Consider the following 17,879-nt stretch of genomic DNA (forward strand, 5'->3'; position numbering starts at 1 on the left):
AGATGGCAACAATGACGACAACTGTGTTCTATCGTAGGTAGAGGACAGACCCACGGGGACGCCTTGACGACAGGAAACAGACCAATGGCAGCCACTTCCTATAAACAACCCCACACAGCCATGGTGAGTTCCCATGACGTCAGGCGTTACAGGCCAGACACTATCACACCTTGTCATGACCTTGTCATACAGAATATGGAGGTTAAGTGTTTGCCAGGTGTGCAACAATTACAGGATGTCGCCAGTTCATGCAAGGGTTTGTGCAGTCTCAATATCCGTTCTGCATATTTGGGATTCCATTCACTGGGAATATTTCCTCTAATGGCCGTTAGGTTCTTGTTGCGCAACTTAATTGTTCTGGAGCCTGAGCAGTGTTTGTTATTGTCCCTGAAAATGCCTCCATCCGCAGCTTGTAAACATCCACTATTGAGTACCGGGCCTGGCCGCCGGGTTCCTGCGGTACGGGAGGGGGGCCGGGGAGGGGGGGGGGGACACAATGCCAGGACGGGGGCCAGATTGTTGCGCAGCTGAATAGAGAGCGGTAACCCGAGCACTGTGGTCGTTCTCTGATTGCCCTGGAACGGGACAGAAACCTCCAGGACCACGCGAGCCCTGCATTATTCAGCGCGCGTGCTTTCAGAAAGACACACTGGGAGAGGGAAGGACGGTCCGCGCGGAAAGGGAGGGGGAAGGAAACGGAGGAAGCTCGTCGTGCGTAAACGCTCAATGTCATCCCAGCCAGAAGTCCTGCTGCATGCTCGAGCGTCTTGTCTCCTTTTGCTTCCAGTCCGCCGATAAACCGACTGCGTTATTAGCGTAGTCCCCAGGAGTGTACGAGCGAGGGTCATTGGTGTAATCGGTTATATACCGTTGTCTTGCACATCTGAGAGCGCAGTGCGACCGTGGGACGCTGACTGCACCGCAGCTTGATGCGCCGCTCATAGGACAGGTAAATCTGAACTTGGAGTTTGAGTAGAGTTACAGCGTCGATTTTATGCTTTACTAATTGTAAATGTTATCTAAGAAAGATATCTATGACACAATACCCATATATATAGCTAAAGTAGTGTAGACAGTTTTACCTGTGGACCTCTGCTTCCGAATAGTCGTGTAGACTAACATATAATCTATTGGTTAACCTTTAATGATTAGATTAACATGTCGTTTTAACCCACTTAAACAGACACGCGATACTGCGTCCTGTGAGAGTTGTCCAAAAGAGGTCAGTAGAGCGCGAGCCGACCGACTGCAGAGGTTCTCAGTGGTGCAGCAGCACCGGAGGCTCGTGCCACTGATGTTCTAACGACCTCAACCGGGAACTACGTAGGTTACCGGGTCCTGCAGATTTTCCACATACGAATCTAACATAAGAGTACATTTTTAAACAGCATTGGACTGAGTGACACTACAGTACAGTTAGAGGTGAAGACAATGAACCCTGCCTTAAATGGATACCAATCATTATATTAACCCGTACAACATGTGTGGGTGTGTATGTGTGTGTGTGTTAGTGTGTGTGTACCTGAGCTCCACAATAATGTTGTTTTTGGCAGGTGTGTGGTTGGAGATGTCTATGTGGGTGTCAAGGGTGTTTCGTAGACCTATGTCTGTATAGGCTGTCAATCGAGTGACCTCCTCACCCCATGCCCGTCCCCCTCCACCCGTCCTCTCTCCCTCCCTCTCTCCCTCTCTCCCTCTCTCCCTCCCTCCCTCCCTCCCTCCCTCCAAGGCATAGAAAGGATGTGGAGGACATCAAACAGGAAGCAAGTTATCTTCCTCTGAACCTCACCCTCATCCTGGAACTCCTGTTTATGTAATAACTGAGAGTGGAGAGGAAAGAGGGAGGGAGGGTGGAGGAGGAGAAAGATGGGAGGATGGAGGAGGATAGGATAGGATGAGGGAAGGGTGGAGGAAATCCAGACAACTTAAGAGACGGGGAGTTTTGTTCAAGCTCGGTTCCTCTCCTCAAGGCTCCAGGCATTGTTCTACTGTTAAACTGTATACATATAGAAGCTCCTCCAATGGACGTCATGGCTGAAGGGCAGCTGGCCAATGGGCTTGGTCTGTTCAGTGTGGCGCTTGTCCTCGAGCTGTAAGGCAGTCTGCAGTCCTGACTGGTTTGCTGACTGACCGTCTTGCGGGCTGCCTTGCTGACCCTTCACTCTGCCTCTCCCCTGTTTCCCTCAGCTCTGCCTCTATCCTCACTCCTACGCTCTGGATAAGAGCGTCTGCGAAATGACTAAATGTACTCCGCCTGGCCGTGACTCGACACGTCGAAAATCACAGGAATTCTAAGTGGCTGTGTCTATTTTTACTCTGAGAGTAAGGAGACTGTCCCTCAAGCACGTCGTGACTAGGAATTGCTATTGTCACTCTGAGGAGATGAGAGGAGAGGACAGGAGAGGACAGGATATGGGGGGATTGGGGAGTAGAGTGACGGGAAAATTAAACATGACTAGTTGTTGTTCTTTTCTCACTGAGGAGGCAGCTGATAATTGGATTTCTCAAATTGCATGTTGAGCAGTTCCTTCAGAAGCCCTGGGATGGTGGGATGTCTTCCTCCTGTATAGTGCTCAGTCTATTGCTGTCCCCCATACATTAAAGGTTTAGGACTTCAGGTTCATGCACACCAGCTATGTGTGTGTGTGTGTGTGTGTGTGTGTGTGTGTGTGTGTGTGTGTGTGTGTGTGTGTGTGTGTGTGTGTGTGTGTGTGTGTGTGTGTGTGTGTGTGTGTGTGTGTGAGAGTGTGTGTATGTGAGAGTGTATTTGTGTGAACTCATATGCATGTGTGTGTGTGTCTGGTGATTGCTGCTACCTACTTTGCCTCCCCCAGCACTTCTGTGGAGGAGGGTTCCAGAACTCTGCTTATCACATTCCAGTCTGAGGAGGAGGACCAGAATGCAGATGTGTTGTGTGTGTTCTACAGGACATGTTTTCATACTATACAGCTAGTGTGCAGGGTGTTCTAGGTGTACAGGTTGCTAGTGTGATGGGTGTTCCAGTGTTCTAGTTGTGCAGGGTGCTAGTGTAATGGGTGTTCTAGTTTTCTAGTTGTGCAGGGTGCTAGTGTGATGGGTGTTCCAGTGTAGTTATGTAGGGTGCATGCTGGGTAATGAGGGTGTGTTGGGAGCTTGAGGTGTATTGATTGTTCTAGAGACCCAGATAGATGGTGAGATAACACTGTATAATGCTCTGCAGCATGAGCAGATCAATGATAAAAGTCCTCTCCTAGCCTGTGGACTGAAAGCTGACTCCCTGAAAGCTGATGGGAGCTAGAGGGTGTGCAGAGACTATGACTAGGCTAAATAAAGCCTTCTAATCAGAGCTGTAAATAGGCAAGTGATTAACAAGCTGCTAGACCCTCCCAGCAGGAAGCTGGATGTGAGCTGAAGACGCTAGCTCATTATGGTTCAGTGTTGGTAGTCTAATGCTAACTTTTGTCTGCTCTGATACAGTTAGGCGAGGGCTGATGTAGCAGTTATCACCAGGGCTAACTGTTATCACATTGTTTTTGACTTGATCACTCAACCTTCTGTTGAAGTTAGCCTCTGTGCTAACCCCTAGTGGGACAGAAATGCTAGTTTAGCTAGCCAAGGGAACTGCATGCGGTCAACATGACTGCTGACTATGTGGTTGTGATGGTGAGGGTTGAGTTTAGGTCCGGGTTAGTAGGGGTAGCCAGCCTCCGAGGTGAGCGTGAAGGAAGTAAAGGGGACCAGGAGTGAGTCTGGCGCTGCTGAACAAACTGGAGCTGCCTCCCTGCCTCAGAGGCATCATGCAGGTAAGACCAATTATTATGATCCACAAGGGTGAGGGTCGGTGCTGGAGGGAAGCTAGGATGCAGGTATATATACGCTGCTCTGTTACAGGTTACGGGTTCATCCGGTCTTTTCCAATTTGACGTAATCTCTCCAAAGAACAAGTATAACAGTGTTTCGTGTGTCTGGTTCATGGATTGTGGAGGGGTGTGATAAGAACCTGTTCTGGTTTGTGTTCTGAGTGGAGACAAAACTGCGTAGAGATTGACACAGTTGAAGCAGAAAGAGTAGTTCAGAACACAAAACAACCAGTACAAGTCTAATGACTAGAGGCTGATCCAGTAGAATCAGTAGGGTCTGACTCAGGATTAAAGGAACACAGTAGAACATTTCGTAAAATCAGAATAATTAGAGGCTGCTGCAGTAGAATCAGAACACGTTGAGTCCAGTTAAGACCAGTTGAGGTTCGAGGACAGCTGGCTGGTTCTTCAGGATTAGGGTTTTCCCAAACGGTCTCTGACGTAACCTGGACGTTCTTAGAATCAGCTGCTCAGAGGACACAATGGACACCTGCTGAGAAAAGAGGAGAATACAAGACACACTGGGCACAAGAGACACACACACACTGGGCATGTGATACACACACACACTGGGTACAGGAGACACACATTGAGCACAGGAGAGACACTACTGGGCACTGGAAGCACACACTGGGCAGAGGAGACACAAACGGAGTTGACAGCAGCAATATCCAACTGGAACACACACACACACCTACACACACACACGAGATGTAGACCAATCTATGTGCAACCAGGTGGGATAGCTCCACCCCTACTTTCATCTCTGCCTCCTCCTCATATGCATATCAAAGTTAGTCTATTAGTGTGCCATGGCAACATAGATGCATCTGTTTGGATATGTGTGTGTGTATGTGTGTGTGTGTGTGTAGACATACCTCACACAGACCTAGCCTAACTACAGAGTGATCTGAATTCTGAACATCACAGCTGTCTGAGCTGTTTAATTCTTGAAAACAGTCACAAAAGAGAAAATGTGTGTGCGTTCCTTTGTGTGCGTGTGTGTGTGTGTGTTTGGGTAAAGTCATTAGAATTCCGGTCTGGAAGGCCTTTTCTCTGTCTTTTGTCGTGTTGCTGAGGGGGGTCTGCAGAGACAGGAGGGACAGGCCTTGTTACCATGTGTCCCAGCCTGGGGCTCATTCCTCCCCAACACAGCCCTATGAGAAGAAGATCTGCAACATGATCTCTGTGTGGATGCTAGTCACTGCTCTAATGGTAGGTGGCCGTGCCTCTCTTCTCTAAGGCAGAGAGGGATGCTTGGAGGGTTTGAGGGAGGGAGGTACTGGAAGGAGGGAGTTAGTCTTAGTTGCTTTGTTCGCAGACGATGCTAGATGTTTTTCGTGACAGCCTCCCCCTAAAGTCAGCCCGCTGTGGCTTGACGGCTTGTCTCAGCTCGGGGGTCACAATGTGCTGTCGTCTGAAGGGGTGCTAGGTGAGCTGCATCCACTCATGCTCAGCTGTGTGTTTGGACTGACTCTCTGTATCCGTGGTCATTGATACAAAGTAGGCATTGTTTTATTTTAGTATCGCTCAGAGAGTAGAGCCAAAATACAGTATACCAGACACTCAGAAGATAAGATATTACTTTATTCGGTCCACAATGGAGAAAGGTGGGCTTTGCAGCAGCAAAGTGGACAGAAGTATATATAGAAATTTACAAAGGTAGTACAGGATGTAATAAAAGATGTAAAAAGAGAAACCCGTTGCATATGGCGACCAAATATAAATAAACAAGAATAAAGAGTAAGCTGCATGCACCTGGAAATGTCCATGTTCTAATGAGAGGTCTCCCTGTTGCCCTGCCATTTTTCTGTGTTTACATAACCTTATGGGCGTAAGTGTGTGTTTTTGTGTAGTTTTTCTGTGTCGTGTTGACCACCCAGACCAGCTGTGTTGAGCAACATCTGTAGGAAGCCAAGCACTAACACATTCCTGAAATGGCTCATCCAGCAAAACAGCAGAAGACTAAGACTTGACCACAGGAGAGAGGCGGTCGGGTTAACACCAAGCATGTTCTCTGTAGAAAACCGGTGATGCACGTCTCTGTGTTCTAGAACAGGTGGAACATTGACCTATGAGTTCTAGAACACGGGGGTCTTCTATATTCTAGGAGAGCACCGTAGACTTCTGTGTTCTAGAATAGGCGGGCTTATCTGTTCTAGAAGAGGTGCACCGGAGACGTGCTCGAGAACAGGTGGAGAGCAGAACTCTTTGCTCTTTGCTCACTGTGGAGCTCTGGCCCCTCCCTTTCCTGGACACAGGAAGAAGTGCTTCCTGTTTGCCTTGACCACTGGCATTGTGCTGAGCAGATCAGCCAATCAGCTGTTTCCTCTCTAAGCTTGCTGTAATGGTGAGGGTCGCGATTGTTGGGGGAGGAGGAATGGGTGGAGCATAGAGAAGGAGTTGGAAGTCAGGGGGTTGAGGTGGGGGGTGTTGACTTGAGACACTCCAGAGCAGGAAGTTGCTATGTGAAAACCAGCCAATCACAACAGTGTAAATAACAGGAGGTTCCCGAGCACCCATGACAACAGACCTCTGTTCCTCTCAGATTGTCCAATTGGCTAGATTCCCACCGTCCACTTGGGTTAGGTTTAGTGAGATAGTGGAGTCTGTCACACAAACTTCATTTCTGTCCGTCTGCCTGCTGGTCTGTGTGTCCATGGGAACAGCAGGATGTTGTTTCTAAGCAGATTCTAATAGCGTTAACTCTCTGTTAAGCAGAGAAAATGTCCAGATCTTATTCACTTACTGTCTAGATGTGACATCCTAACTTCATTACCAACAGGGCTCCACCTCTCTCTTTACCTCTCTGTTTCAATCTCTCTTTCTCCCTCATTATGCCTGTCCTTGTCATGCTGTCTCTACTTTTCTCTACATATTCCTTCCTATCTCTGTACCACCATTCCTCTCTCAGTCAGAAAGGACTTGGCCTGGCATGGGCCCTTAATGACCCATGAGAGATTAGCCCCTTGGGGTCGCCTGTCCGTAACACATTAGTCCTCTCACACACACACAAACACGCCTCTAACACACGGGTCACCTCACACACAGGACATTTTCACACACTCTCACATCAAATTGAATATCATTATTTCCTGGTATTGTGAGAGGCAAAATTAAAAGGAACAGAAAGAGAGAGAGAGAGACAGACACAGAGACAGAGAGTTAGATATAAAGATATAGAGAGAGGAGGGAGGAGGAGGACAGATTACAGGTTATTTTGAGGCTTTGTCATGTGCTACCTTGGGGGACCGGACAAACTGTCCCATCAGCCACTGGGGCATTAACACCTGTCACAATGATGCTCTTCCACTATGACAACAATACTGCCCTATCACAGAACAGACCTGGCCAAAGAGAGCACCAGTTACCTGAGTAATGTACCTCCTTTCTGATGGGCCAAGCATAGTTAGACTGGTGAATGGAGTTTGGTAGCTACAGAGGTGTATGGATGTTAGCTATCTAGCTATAGAGAGGTGTATGGGTGCTAGCTAGCTAGCTGTAGAGAGGTGTATGTCTGCTAGCTAGCTAGCTATAGAGAGGTGTATGGGTGCTAGCTAGCTAGCTGTAGAGAGCTGCAACTAGCTGTAGAGAGCTACAACTATCTAGTTGTAAAGAGGTGAATGGATATTAGCTATCTAGAGAGGTGGATGGGGGTGGGTTATACTATATATGTAGAGGGCTGGTCATGAGCTCAGCTCTGCCAGGCTGGATCTATAAACTGCATGAACTACATCTGTGTCCTATAAACATCCATTGATTTATCACTCTGTCACACACTCTCCATCACACACAAACACACGTACACTTTCCATTGCACACAAGACGTGCCCTCCATCCAATCCTCACATGAGAGGAGTGAGGAGCCTCAATGTTTTATTGCCAGGGGAGTTCAGAGAAAGTGAACTGACCCGGACCTTTGATGAGCAAGGAAAGGACCACAGGGCTCCGGTTACTGTTGACCGTCCCATGACCAACCACACACACAAACACTCATGCATACACACAGACACACACACACACACACACAGAGAGAGACACACACACGCTCATGCTCTCACTCATACTGTATACACTCACTGATGACCAATCTCCTTGGCAATCTAGCTATGTAAAGTCTGTGAATGTGATTAGTCATTTCCAAGTTTATTATGCCTGACATATACAGATCAACTCGTACTAACAGTATAGACCCTGCCCTTCCTTCTCCTCCCTTCCTCCCTCCTGCACCTCCTTTCACCCCCTCAACCTTTTCCATCCCCCTCCTCCTTCGACTCTTCCTTCTTCTCCTTTCAAGGTGTGGGCAAGGCTGCTCCCCTTGTGTCCGCACCCACAAGGAAACGAGCTGGAGAGGGGGGCGAGTCCTGCACAGGAAGGGAGGAGTAAAGACCAGTGGTCAAGTTGGATGTTTTGGTCTGTGTGTGTGTGTTTGTGTGTATGTGAGGGGGGGGGGGGAGGTACAGAGGGGGTCTTTGTGTGCGGGGGCTCCTGAAGAGAGGGGACACTCCCCCAAATGATGACATCAGAGTTTGAGAGGCAGGCAGGAATGTGGCGGGAGAGGGAAGGCTTTGTGGAGGAGAGGAACAGGGGGGAGGAGGGGGAAGGAGCAGGGGAGGAAACAGGACGGCAGGGAGAGGGGAGCTGGTCTCTCAGACGGACGGAGAGACCGCGAGAGAAAGACAAGGGAAGGGTGAGATCAGCCTGGCTGCTCAGTCACCAGTTTAGTTAATACTACTTAGTTAATACAAACCATACTTATTAGAGGTACCAACTAATTACCACACTAGTTAGGGTGACCAGTGAGCTGTCTGCTTTGGGGAGGAAGGAGGATTATCCCAGACTTGCACTAGGGGACACTGAAGGTAGAACATATAAACAGCTGGCTGGCTGGCTGGCTCTCTGTTTCTGTCTGTCTGATTTTCTGGATGTGTCTGTCTGCTGCTCTGCCTGACTGTCAATGGGTTAGTTAGTTAGTTAGTTAGTTAGTTAGTTAGTTAGTTAGTTAGTTAGTTAGTTAGTTAGTTAGTTAGTTAGTTAGTTAGTCAGTAAGTTAGTTAGTCAGTTAGTTAGTAAGTTCTTCTACTGGACTCTTATCAAGTGACCATGCCGTCACCATAGACCATTCTAAAAGGAAATGGAAGAATATACTTACGTATGTCAGTTTGTGTAACACTGGAAGCATGAAGCATGTGTGTGTGTGTGTGTGTGTTGAGGCCTGACGTGTTTGGCAGAATGATTGTGTGTTTTTGTAAGATGTAACGTGTGACGTCAGTCTAGGCTAATGTCTTATAGTCATGTTGGCAAGCAGTTCTCACAGCTACTTCTGTTTGTGTGTGTGTGTGTTTTAGAGGGGAGTCTTTGGTTGTTTGTCTTGTGTGTTGCAGAGCTGTTCCAGACGTGTCTACAATGGCGACAGACATTAGAGAATGACACAGCATTCTGTATTAGGATAGGGAGCTATACAACGCAGACACACACAAAGTAGATTGGAACACAGCAGAGTGTGCAGTGTCACTCATTGGCAGTATTAGACTTCTGGCCCTTGAGGACAGCTCAGGTATGTCTGGAATGTCAGAACAGCTCAATGGGAGATGAAAACACACAGGCACACGCGTACACACACACACATGCACATCTAACATGCACACTTAAAAGAGTTTTGTGAGATTGTATTTCCTTCAGAAGTATGTGCTGTACCGCCCTTTCACATTCCAAACGTAGCCTTAGGTGTGTTTGTGTGTGTGTGTGTGTGTGTGTGTGTCAAACTTCACATGATCTGTAATGTCCTAATCAATTCCATGTGAATTTACTTGGTCTCGCGGTGGATGGGTGTGGGTGTGTTTATAGACAGTAAAGGAAGAGAGGAGAGCAGGAGAGAGGAGAGGAAAGGAGAGGAGAGGAGGAAAAAAGTCTCATTGAGAAGTACCAGGATGTGAGGATTTACTGTAGGTGCCCCATGTGACCCCGACTGCTGTTCATTCACTAAACAGCCCAGAGAAAGAGAGGGAGAAACCATGAAGAAGAAAGACAGGGAGATCTCTTCTTCTTCCCCTGTATTGACCTCCTCCCAGCGCCAATGTTGAAAGACCGCCTCTGTGTCCCTGCTTCATCGAGATCATCTGATCAACCACCTCCACCTCACGCTTGCTGTCCCTCTTTTCTGTTCCTTCTGTCTCTCTGTCTTCTTCTTCTCTCTCTCTCTCTCTCTCTCTCTCTCTCTCTCTCTCTCTCTCTCTCTCTCTCTCACTCTCTCTCTTCCACTCTATCTCCTTGATTTTCTTTCCATTAATTCCCACTTTCTTCTTCTTTCAAGAGTTCTATCCCTCTGATAGGTCCAGACAGAGACATGTGCTCTGAATTCCTCCGTTATAGAGTTAGTCGGAGGAGTCTACCCTCTCCACCAGCTCCTTCCCCTCTCCCAGGGCCCAGCACACCCAGGGGCAGTAGAGCATTTGACACGCCATCAGACTCCAAAACAAAGACCCTGCTATCAGTTTCCCAGCCCAGTCATCTGAGTAACGCCGGTCCTCCAAGTAGCTCCCTCTTCTGGCGGGAGTATGTCACTGCATGTGCTCCATATGTTGTGCGTGTGTTTCAGAAGCCCACGCAAGCCTCGGAGGATGACGGTGAGCTGAGGAGAGACAAAGCCCTGAAGACCGTCAGTTTCCTCGACGCCGTCAGTGTCATCACAGCCACACACTGCACTATGGAGTTGGACGCACACCACGAGAGTCAACATGGCTTTTCCGAGAGCCCACATGGCTACCCAGAGAGCCAACATGGTGGGCAGAATGGTCTGGGAAGCCATTCTAAGGTTCTGGACTCTGAGGTGGCCCAGGAGATCCGGTACCTGGACCAAGTTCTGGAGGCTAATGGCTGCGATGGATCCACCGACGGGCCGACCAATGGCACATCCACGCCTGAGCGCAGCGAGGTCCACATTGACGGCTCTTCCCCCTCAGTTCTCGTGTCTGGCATGGCGCCTCCTGCTGGCCAGGAGGTCAGAGTGGAGGGCGGGAGGCAGACCACCTTTGTTGACCAGGAAGTGAATCCCTCCAAAGCCAATGGCCATTCGGCAGACTCCTCCTTCTCCTCCTCCTCCTCCTCCTCCTCTTTCTCCTCCTCCTCCTCCTTCTCCTACTCGAAGAAGGAGACGCCGCGCTTCGAGCTACGAGCGTTCCAGGAGGAGAGGAAGCCATCGCGGCTGTTTGAGAACCCCGCGGAGGAGGTGCGCGTGAAGAAGGTGCGTCCATCGGAGGAGATGCTGGAGCTGGAGAAGGAGCGCCTGGAGCTGATCCGCGGTCAGGCCGTGAAGAAGAACCCAGGCATCGCCACCAAGTGGTGGAACCCTCCCCAGGAGAGAACCCTGGAGGAGGAGCTGGACCCAGAGCAGCTCGACTCACACAGGAAGTACCAGCAGAGGAAGCAGCAGCGCTCGCAAGGCCCCGGATACGCCCACATGGCTGTAGGTGTCTGAGCTTTGGAGGAGGAGGGTCTACAGTCTTATACAGCATTTGCCCATTGAGACAAGAACACATGACCGAATATATTAAGTAGCCTATTTGGTCCAAAATGATGTAAATTCCCTATTATAGTTGCAATATCGTGTTCTACTCCATTGCATATCTCTTACTGTATTTGGTATGCTACTCAGTTCTATTCTACTGTGTTCCAGAGCCAGCCCCCAGTGGTGACCTTTGATCTCCCAGAGGCCAACCCCAGAGAGGATGTGGTGGTGGACCAGATCGACTTCCTGTCCGCCAGGAAGCAGTTCCTGCAGAGTGAGCAGGCCAAGCAAGGGGGCGGGACCAGGAGAGACGTGGCTCCTCAGATCTACTCCGCCAAACCGTTCTCCGTCTCCACGGGCAACCGTGCCCGCAGCCCATTGGCCGAGCCAGGTGACATCCCCACGGCGCAGCCAGAGATGATCAGCTACAGCTCCGAAGAGTCTCCTCCCCCTGGGAAGAGTGACATGACCTGGGCGGAGGAGGGAGGCGGAGACTTCACGTGCGCGCGTGCCGTCATGACAATCCTGAGGGAGGAAGACTCGGACGGGCGGGCCCAGCCCCTTGGCTCCTCCTACCACCTGGAGGAGTTTGACTCGGGATTGGACGAGCTGTCCTTGCGCTCCCAGGACACGGCGGTGCTGGAGACCCTGTCTAATGACCTGAGTCTGGACACAGTGTCCGACCAGGACGCCCTTAGTCTGCCCCCCACTCCACAGCCCACCACCCCGGTAAACGGGCGTCTGGAGCCAGGCCCACTCGCTCCCCCTGGGTATGCCGGACCCAGCGAGGACGAGCTGGAGTATCAGGCGGGCATCCTCGTCCGCAACGCCATCCAGCACGCCCTAGGGTCTCAGGAGGAAGATTGGCAGCCCTCAAACTCCCTCGATACCCAGTCCTCCCTCCTCTCCTCCACCCACACCCTGCCCTCTCCCCTGTCCCCCCTGTCCTCCCCTCAAACCCAGTCCTCCCCCCTGTCCTCCCCCCAGACTCAGTCCTCCCCTTTGCCTTTCACCTTGTCCTCCCCCTCCTTCCCCTCCACTTCCCCTCAGCCCCCAGGCCCAACCCAGCAGCCCCCCCCAGACAAGCTTTCGGTCACCCTATCCCCCAACCCCCGTCAATCGCCCACAACTTCCCCCCCAGCCCAAAGACCCTCCCCAGGGCCAGAAAGAAGAGAGGGGGGGCCCAGGATCAGAGTCCAGTCTTCCTACGCCAGAGCCCTCGCCGCGGACCCTGAGCCCACACCAGCCCCAGCCGTGGCCCCAGCCCCCTTCAGGCCAGCCCAGCCCTACCCTGCGCCCCCGTCCAGCCCCCCCAGGGAGAAGCAGGAGTTCAGCTACTTCAGTAAGTACTCGGAGGCAGCCGAGCTGCGGAGCACGGCGGCGACGCCCGCCCCGGAGGCAGAGCCGAGCGCCGGCCCGTTCCGTCTGCGCTCCAGGAAGCAGAAGACCCTGTCCATGATTGAGGAGGAGATCCGCGCTGCACAGGAGAGAGAGGAGGAGCTGAAGAAGCAGCGTCAGACGCTGGGGGTCCGACATGCCCCTGGCCACGCCCCTGGCAAAAGACCCAGTCAGAGGGTCACCGTTTCCCCTGGCGACAAGCTGAAGAGCAACAGCCTGCCAGCCAGACTGACCCTGACATCCAGGACTGCCCCAGGTTGGTGTGTGCAGGCAGGCCTGTATGGTCTTTAGCTACATCTGGTGGTCAGATACAGAACTGCACCTTACAAACTGTGGCCCAATCCTGTTATTTTATCTGTAGGTAAGATTGAGAAGATACGTCCAGCCCCCCCAGTGTCCCCCTCGCTCTCAGAGGGCCCCCCTGCCTCCCCCCTGTCTGACCAGGGCAGCGACGACTCTGGGGGGCGACCCAAGAACTTCATGCAGACCCTGATGGAGGACTACGAGACCCACAAGGTGAAGAGGCGTGACAAACAGGAAGACAACAGCGTGAGTATCCTGTCTGAGGTGGAAGTGGGCGAGGCGGGGGCAGGGGCACATTGGGTGGTGATATGTCTTATACTCTATGTTCTGGGAAACATCCTCAGTGATGGTCCTGGGGGGTCACAAATATTCTGGTTCTTTCAATATTATTTACCATCATCCAGATTAGCCAGGGAGATTAACTGAATAGGACAGAGATAACTAGCTTGAAGGAGTCATCAGAATAATGTCTACTCTCGGTAACTAACTAACTAGAAAGGATAGCTAACAAGATAAACCTACTAGATTGCTCATTCCCTCACTAAATTGATTTGACAGAACTAATTTACAAGAAGAAGCAACTAGACAGAATTAACTCATCAGAATAACCAACAAGACTGGGTAGAAATGAGTACCCACATGTGTCAGTATGCCTCAAACTGACTTCCTGTCATGTGACCTGTACATGCTGTAATGTGACTGGTCCCTGCTGTGACAGAGCAGAGCAGTGGGACTTTCCTAAAGAGAGCAGAAGTGAAACAGAAGAGAAAACAGTTCATCTCTCAGCGGTTGAATGTCAGACTCACATTTAGGAACAACATCTAAAACTAATACCAAATCTGAAAGCAATCATGAGCCAACATGCCAACCCAATAGGCCTGTGCCAAGTGTTTTGTTGGAAGAAGAAAGTCGGCTACATGAGTTGTCCTTTCTGTAATCTGAAAAACATCAGACATCTGATCTGCTTATTTGATTTATTTATATTTAATCATGGACGTACACATTTTATCCACTGTATCTAGATGAAGATAAGTTACATTTTGAAAGTATATTTAATCACTCATCATCATCATCATCCCCAGTCTGCAGTTTCACATCACCAAAAGCTGTCCCCTTCAACCATGATAAGCGCTTGATGTTTCACATCCACCTTTAAAGGAGGAAGGACCTGTTCATTTCACTGCTGCTGCTGCAGTGTTGTTGTTGACACCACCTTCTAACGTTGTCTCTCCTCTTGGTCAGTATGCCCATCTGTTGCTGGCTAGTGAGGTGACCACTGAGGTACCAAATCTGCTGACCTCCCCCCTGCATGTGTCTCTGCTGTGCGCATGTGTGTGCCTGGGTGTTGTGGAAGCGTGTGCTTGTATCTGTGTGTGGATATGTGCGTGTCCTACCAGTCTGGTGTTGACTGTGGCATGCCCCCTCCCTCCCTGCCCCCCAGGGTCATGTACCTGGCCCTCCAGTATTCAGTCCAGGGCCACAGGTAGATCTCCATGGCAAATGTCATATAAAGTCAACTGTGGCATATCATTGTGTACTATCACATGTCTGTCTGTGGCCCTGTCTCAGTGGTAGGGCCTGTGTGAAGGTCTGACCTCCAGTGTGCTTGCATCAGTGTTGGCTAAGGAGGGGGAGGGGGAACTGATCGGTGGTAGGGAGGGGAGAGGGTGATGGGGTTCAGGTGCATGCGTGTGACAATCTATTCCACATCTTGCTTTGAAAACACTCTGGATTCAGATTCTTCCCATTCTATTCCCATTACCCAGGTGTGCTTCATTTAAGTGTATGGTTTAGCTATTGGGTCATGTGAAATGTGTGAGTGTGATGATGATGTAGCATACCTGGGTCAATTACACAGATCAATGACAGTAGTTCAATGTAACCAACTGAGGCACTTTTGATTTGACCATTTGGTTTAAATGAGTTAAATAATGTTCACTCCAAGTATTTGACCGGGTGAACAGCTAGTAATTGACCTTGGCAGCTAGGTGATGAAGACAGGTGGCAAAACCTTCCTTCAGGAGCAGGCGGAAGTCCCGCCTCTAGATCCACCTCTAGTTCCGCCTCATCTAGAGCCTCAGCTCCAGACTGCTTCTGCCTGCCTGGCTGTTCATTGCTGTGACTGTTTATTGTTGGGACGGTTTTTGACCTCCAAGTTTCTGACTGATTGTTGGGTTTGTTTCAGGTGCTGGAGGCTACAAGGGTGACGCGCAGGAAGAGCAACATGGCGCTGAAGTGGGAGGCTGGTATCTATGCCAACCAGGATGAAGGGCAGGGGGAAGAAGAGGAGGAAGAGGAGGAGGAGGAAGAAGAGGAGGAGGAGGAGGAAGAGTAGACTTCATTAAAGCTATAAGACAATCAGTGGTGGTGGGAGAGGAGGAGAAGAGGAAGGTGGGAAGAGGAAGAGGAAAAAGAGAGGAGAAGGGCCTGTGGGGCACCCAGCAGTATTTATTCTTCTGAAGTGTTTTGATCACATGACCTAACCACTGGCCAATCAGCTGACCGGGAGCCCTGAGCAATACTCAGGAGACTCACGGCTTACAACGACAACGGGGGAGGGGGGCCCGTTTGGAGGGGGTAGGGGTCAAAGGTCATTTGTAACGTTTGACTGCTCACAGGTTGTACATGAGTTCTGTACTTTCAGACTAAAACAAAGAATGAGTTGTGGATGTATGTATGACAAAGACAAAGGGTCAGAGAGCTGTAGACAGTATGACATTTAAAGGGGGCCGATTCTCTGCTGATTCAGTGCATGAGTATTTTTCTCTCTCCTACTGTATATCACCACTGTCTCTCGGGGGTTATCATTCAGCTGCCATCCTACTAGCCATTACCTTTCTGGAGTGTTACTGGACTAGTTGGGGGGGGGGGGGGTGGATGGATAGATAGATGGAATAAAAATTAATGTAATGACACATACGGAGTATTAAGTCCATGCTGTTGTAAATATGGTAGAGGCTCCACACACACATACACAAAGACACACACTCACAAGTTAATATCGCAACTATACAACACAGTTATAGAAATGAGGAGGCTTTCAGAGTGAATGTTAGGCTTTTTTTGTATTCCTAAAATCATTTGTTTTTACATATTGGCATTGCTTGTTTAATTTTGCGCTTTCGGATGTAAGCAGCTATTGTGTTTTAGAGGCCTATTGTGGTGAATGGTGGGAGACATTGCAATATCTTGATATTATTTTTGACCTAACTATACAAGGGAACGTTTGATCTGTCATTTGAGGCTCTTTTTATGATCACAGTCATCCAAAAACGACAGTATACGAATAAGAGAATAAGTGAATAAGACTGATCGTACCTGTTAGCAACAGACCAGAACATTAATCAGAGGGCCCACTCTACTGCTGATTCACACATACAGCCATTAACATAAAAGACCACCCTCCAATCAGAACCTTCCCTGGGGATATAACCTTCAATCAGAACATTTCCTGGAGAAAGAGTCTCCATTCAGAATTTTTCCTGGGGGACAAAACCTCCAATCCGAATGCTTCCTGGGACCGAAGCTCCAGAAGAGTCTGACAGTTACTCGTGGTGTTCTAGAAAAGTCTTTGCTTTTTTATATGCATATAATATATCAGAAAAGTATTTATCGGGGTGTTGGCCCTTTATGACTGTTGATTTGGCTTGTTCCTGGACTAGAGTTAGACGGAGGGTTTTTACAGCGCTGACTGCCTGTCTTACCTGACAACCTGTTTGTCTTCACAGAAGGGAGTGACACACTGTGTGCTTTAAAGAGACCAGCAAAGAGAGATTGGAGAGACTATCAAAGGGACAGAACAGTTGGGGGAGACCAGCAAAGAGAGAGAAAAGAAAGTGAGAAAATTAGAGAGGGAGTCCTAGCATGCCTGATGCTTGTATTGATGAGAATGAGGGGCTGGATGAATAACAAGGTGACAGGTAAAAAGTGGCAGGTTTCACCTGCTAATGTTGATGGGTTTCACTTACAGATGGTTTTATATATATGGGAGACTGACCATGCAGTGGAGATCATACCCCTGGGAGTGGAAAATATTTATATTTTTAAGTCCATGTATGCGCATTTATCTAAGATATGTATCCTTGTGTGAGGACCTCGGGGCACAGTCAGGGGGCAGTTCATTTATGGGATGGCAGTGTAGTTGACATGACAACCTTCTCTCTAGTTGGGACGTTGGTTGGAGGAAGTCCAGTCCTTCCTCTTAGTATGTTGTGGGATATAATGATATACCAATGCACACCAAAAAAAATTTCTGTGCGTTATCCTGCGTTTTGTGTTTGAATTTGATGGTGGTGATGATTGTATTTATCGTTGTTACTGCGAAAAAAGGCTTACTTTGCTTCTGTCTGGGGGTGGGGGTGGGATGTCTGTATGTCATGAGAGGAAACCCAGGAGAAACAGGGAAGATCTGCCTCCTTCTGCCTGCTCCACACAACAATAAACACCAAGGCTAGATAAGGAGTAGATGATGACAGGGGGGGGGAGCATGGAATGGAGGACCTGTGGGGATGAGTATGTCCGGATGGAGTCATTATATTCAATGTAAAGCCTGGGTTTATATATTAACCACTTTTATGTTCATATTATGCTTTTATAGCTCATGTAGCCAAGGCTCACATCATACCCCTATATCATTATTTTCTCATTAAAATGGAAATGGTGTCATTTGTCTACTACTGATTTTTATTTTATTGTTTTGCACCGGTTGTGTTTGATAAGTAACAGCTATAGTTACGTGAATGAGGGAGAATCAAAGGGTGTAGTCCTGTAGAAGGCAAAGAAATTGACTCAGGCAAAAATCCATTAAGTTCATAATAGCTCCATTATTCAGT

At 49.2% G+C, this 17,879-nt stretch overlaps 1 protein-coding gene across 1 annotated transcript; it reads left to right on the forward strand.

Annotated features, from left to right (window-relative positions):
• The first annotated feature begins 2,753 nt into the window (after positions 1-2,753).
• LOC124485510 (A-kinase anchor protein 2) lies at positions 2,754-17,712 on the forward strand. The gene is made up of 7 exons (XM_047047173.1): positions 2,754-3,782; positions 10,438-11,304; positions 11,515-12,293; positions 12,348-13,000; positions 13,106-13,293; positions 14,290-14,328; positions 15,233-17,712. Exons 1-7 carry the CDS (start codon positions 3,777-3,779, stop codon positions 15,380-15,382), a joined length of 2,682 nt encoding a protein of 893 aa, XP_046903129.1. The 5' UTR covers positions 2,754-3,776; the 3' UTR covers positions 15,383-17,712.
• The last annotated feature ends 167 nt before the right edge of the window (positions 17,713-17,879 follow it).

The sequence above is a fragment of the Hypomesus transpacificus genome, chromosome 23 (assembly GCF_021917145.1).
Source record: "Hypomesus transpacificus isolate Combined female chromosome 23, fHypTra1, whole genome shotgun sequence".
NCBI lineage: Eukaryota > Metazoa > Chordata > Actinopteri > Osmeriformes > Osmeridae > Hypomesus > Hypomesus transpacificus.

Bases quoted from the DNA above. Each gene is read 5' to 3' on its own strand.
- LOC124485510 (XM_047047173.1), top strand. The intron at 12,294-12,347 runs CTCCCCTCAAAC...TCAGTCCTCCCC, and splicing joins TCTCCCCTGTCCCCCCTGTC to TTTGCCTTTCACCTTGTCCT. The intron at 13,294-14,289 runs GTGAGTATCCTG...CCTCTTGGTCAG, and splicing joins ACAAACAGGAAGACAACAGC to TATGCCCATCTGTTGCTGGC.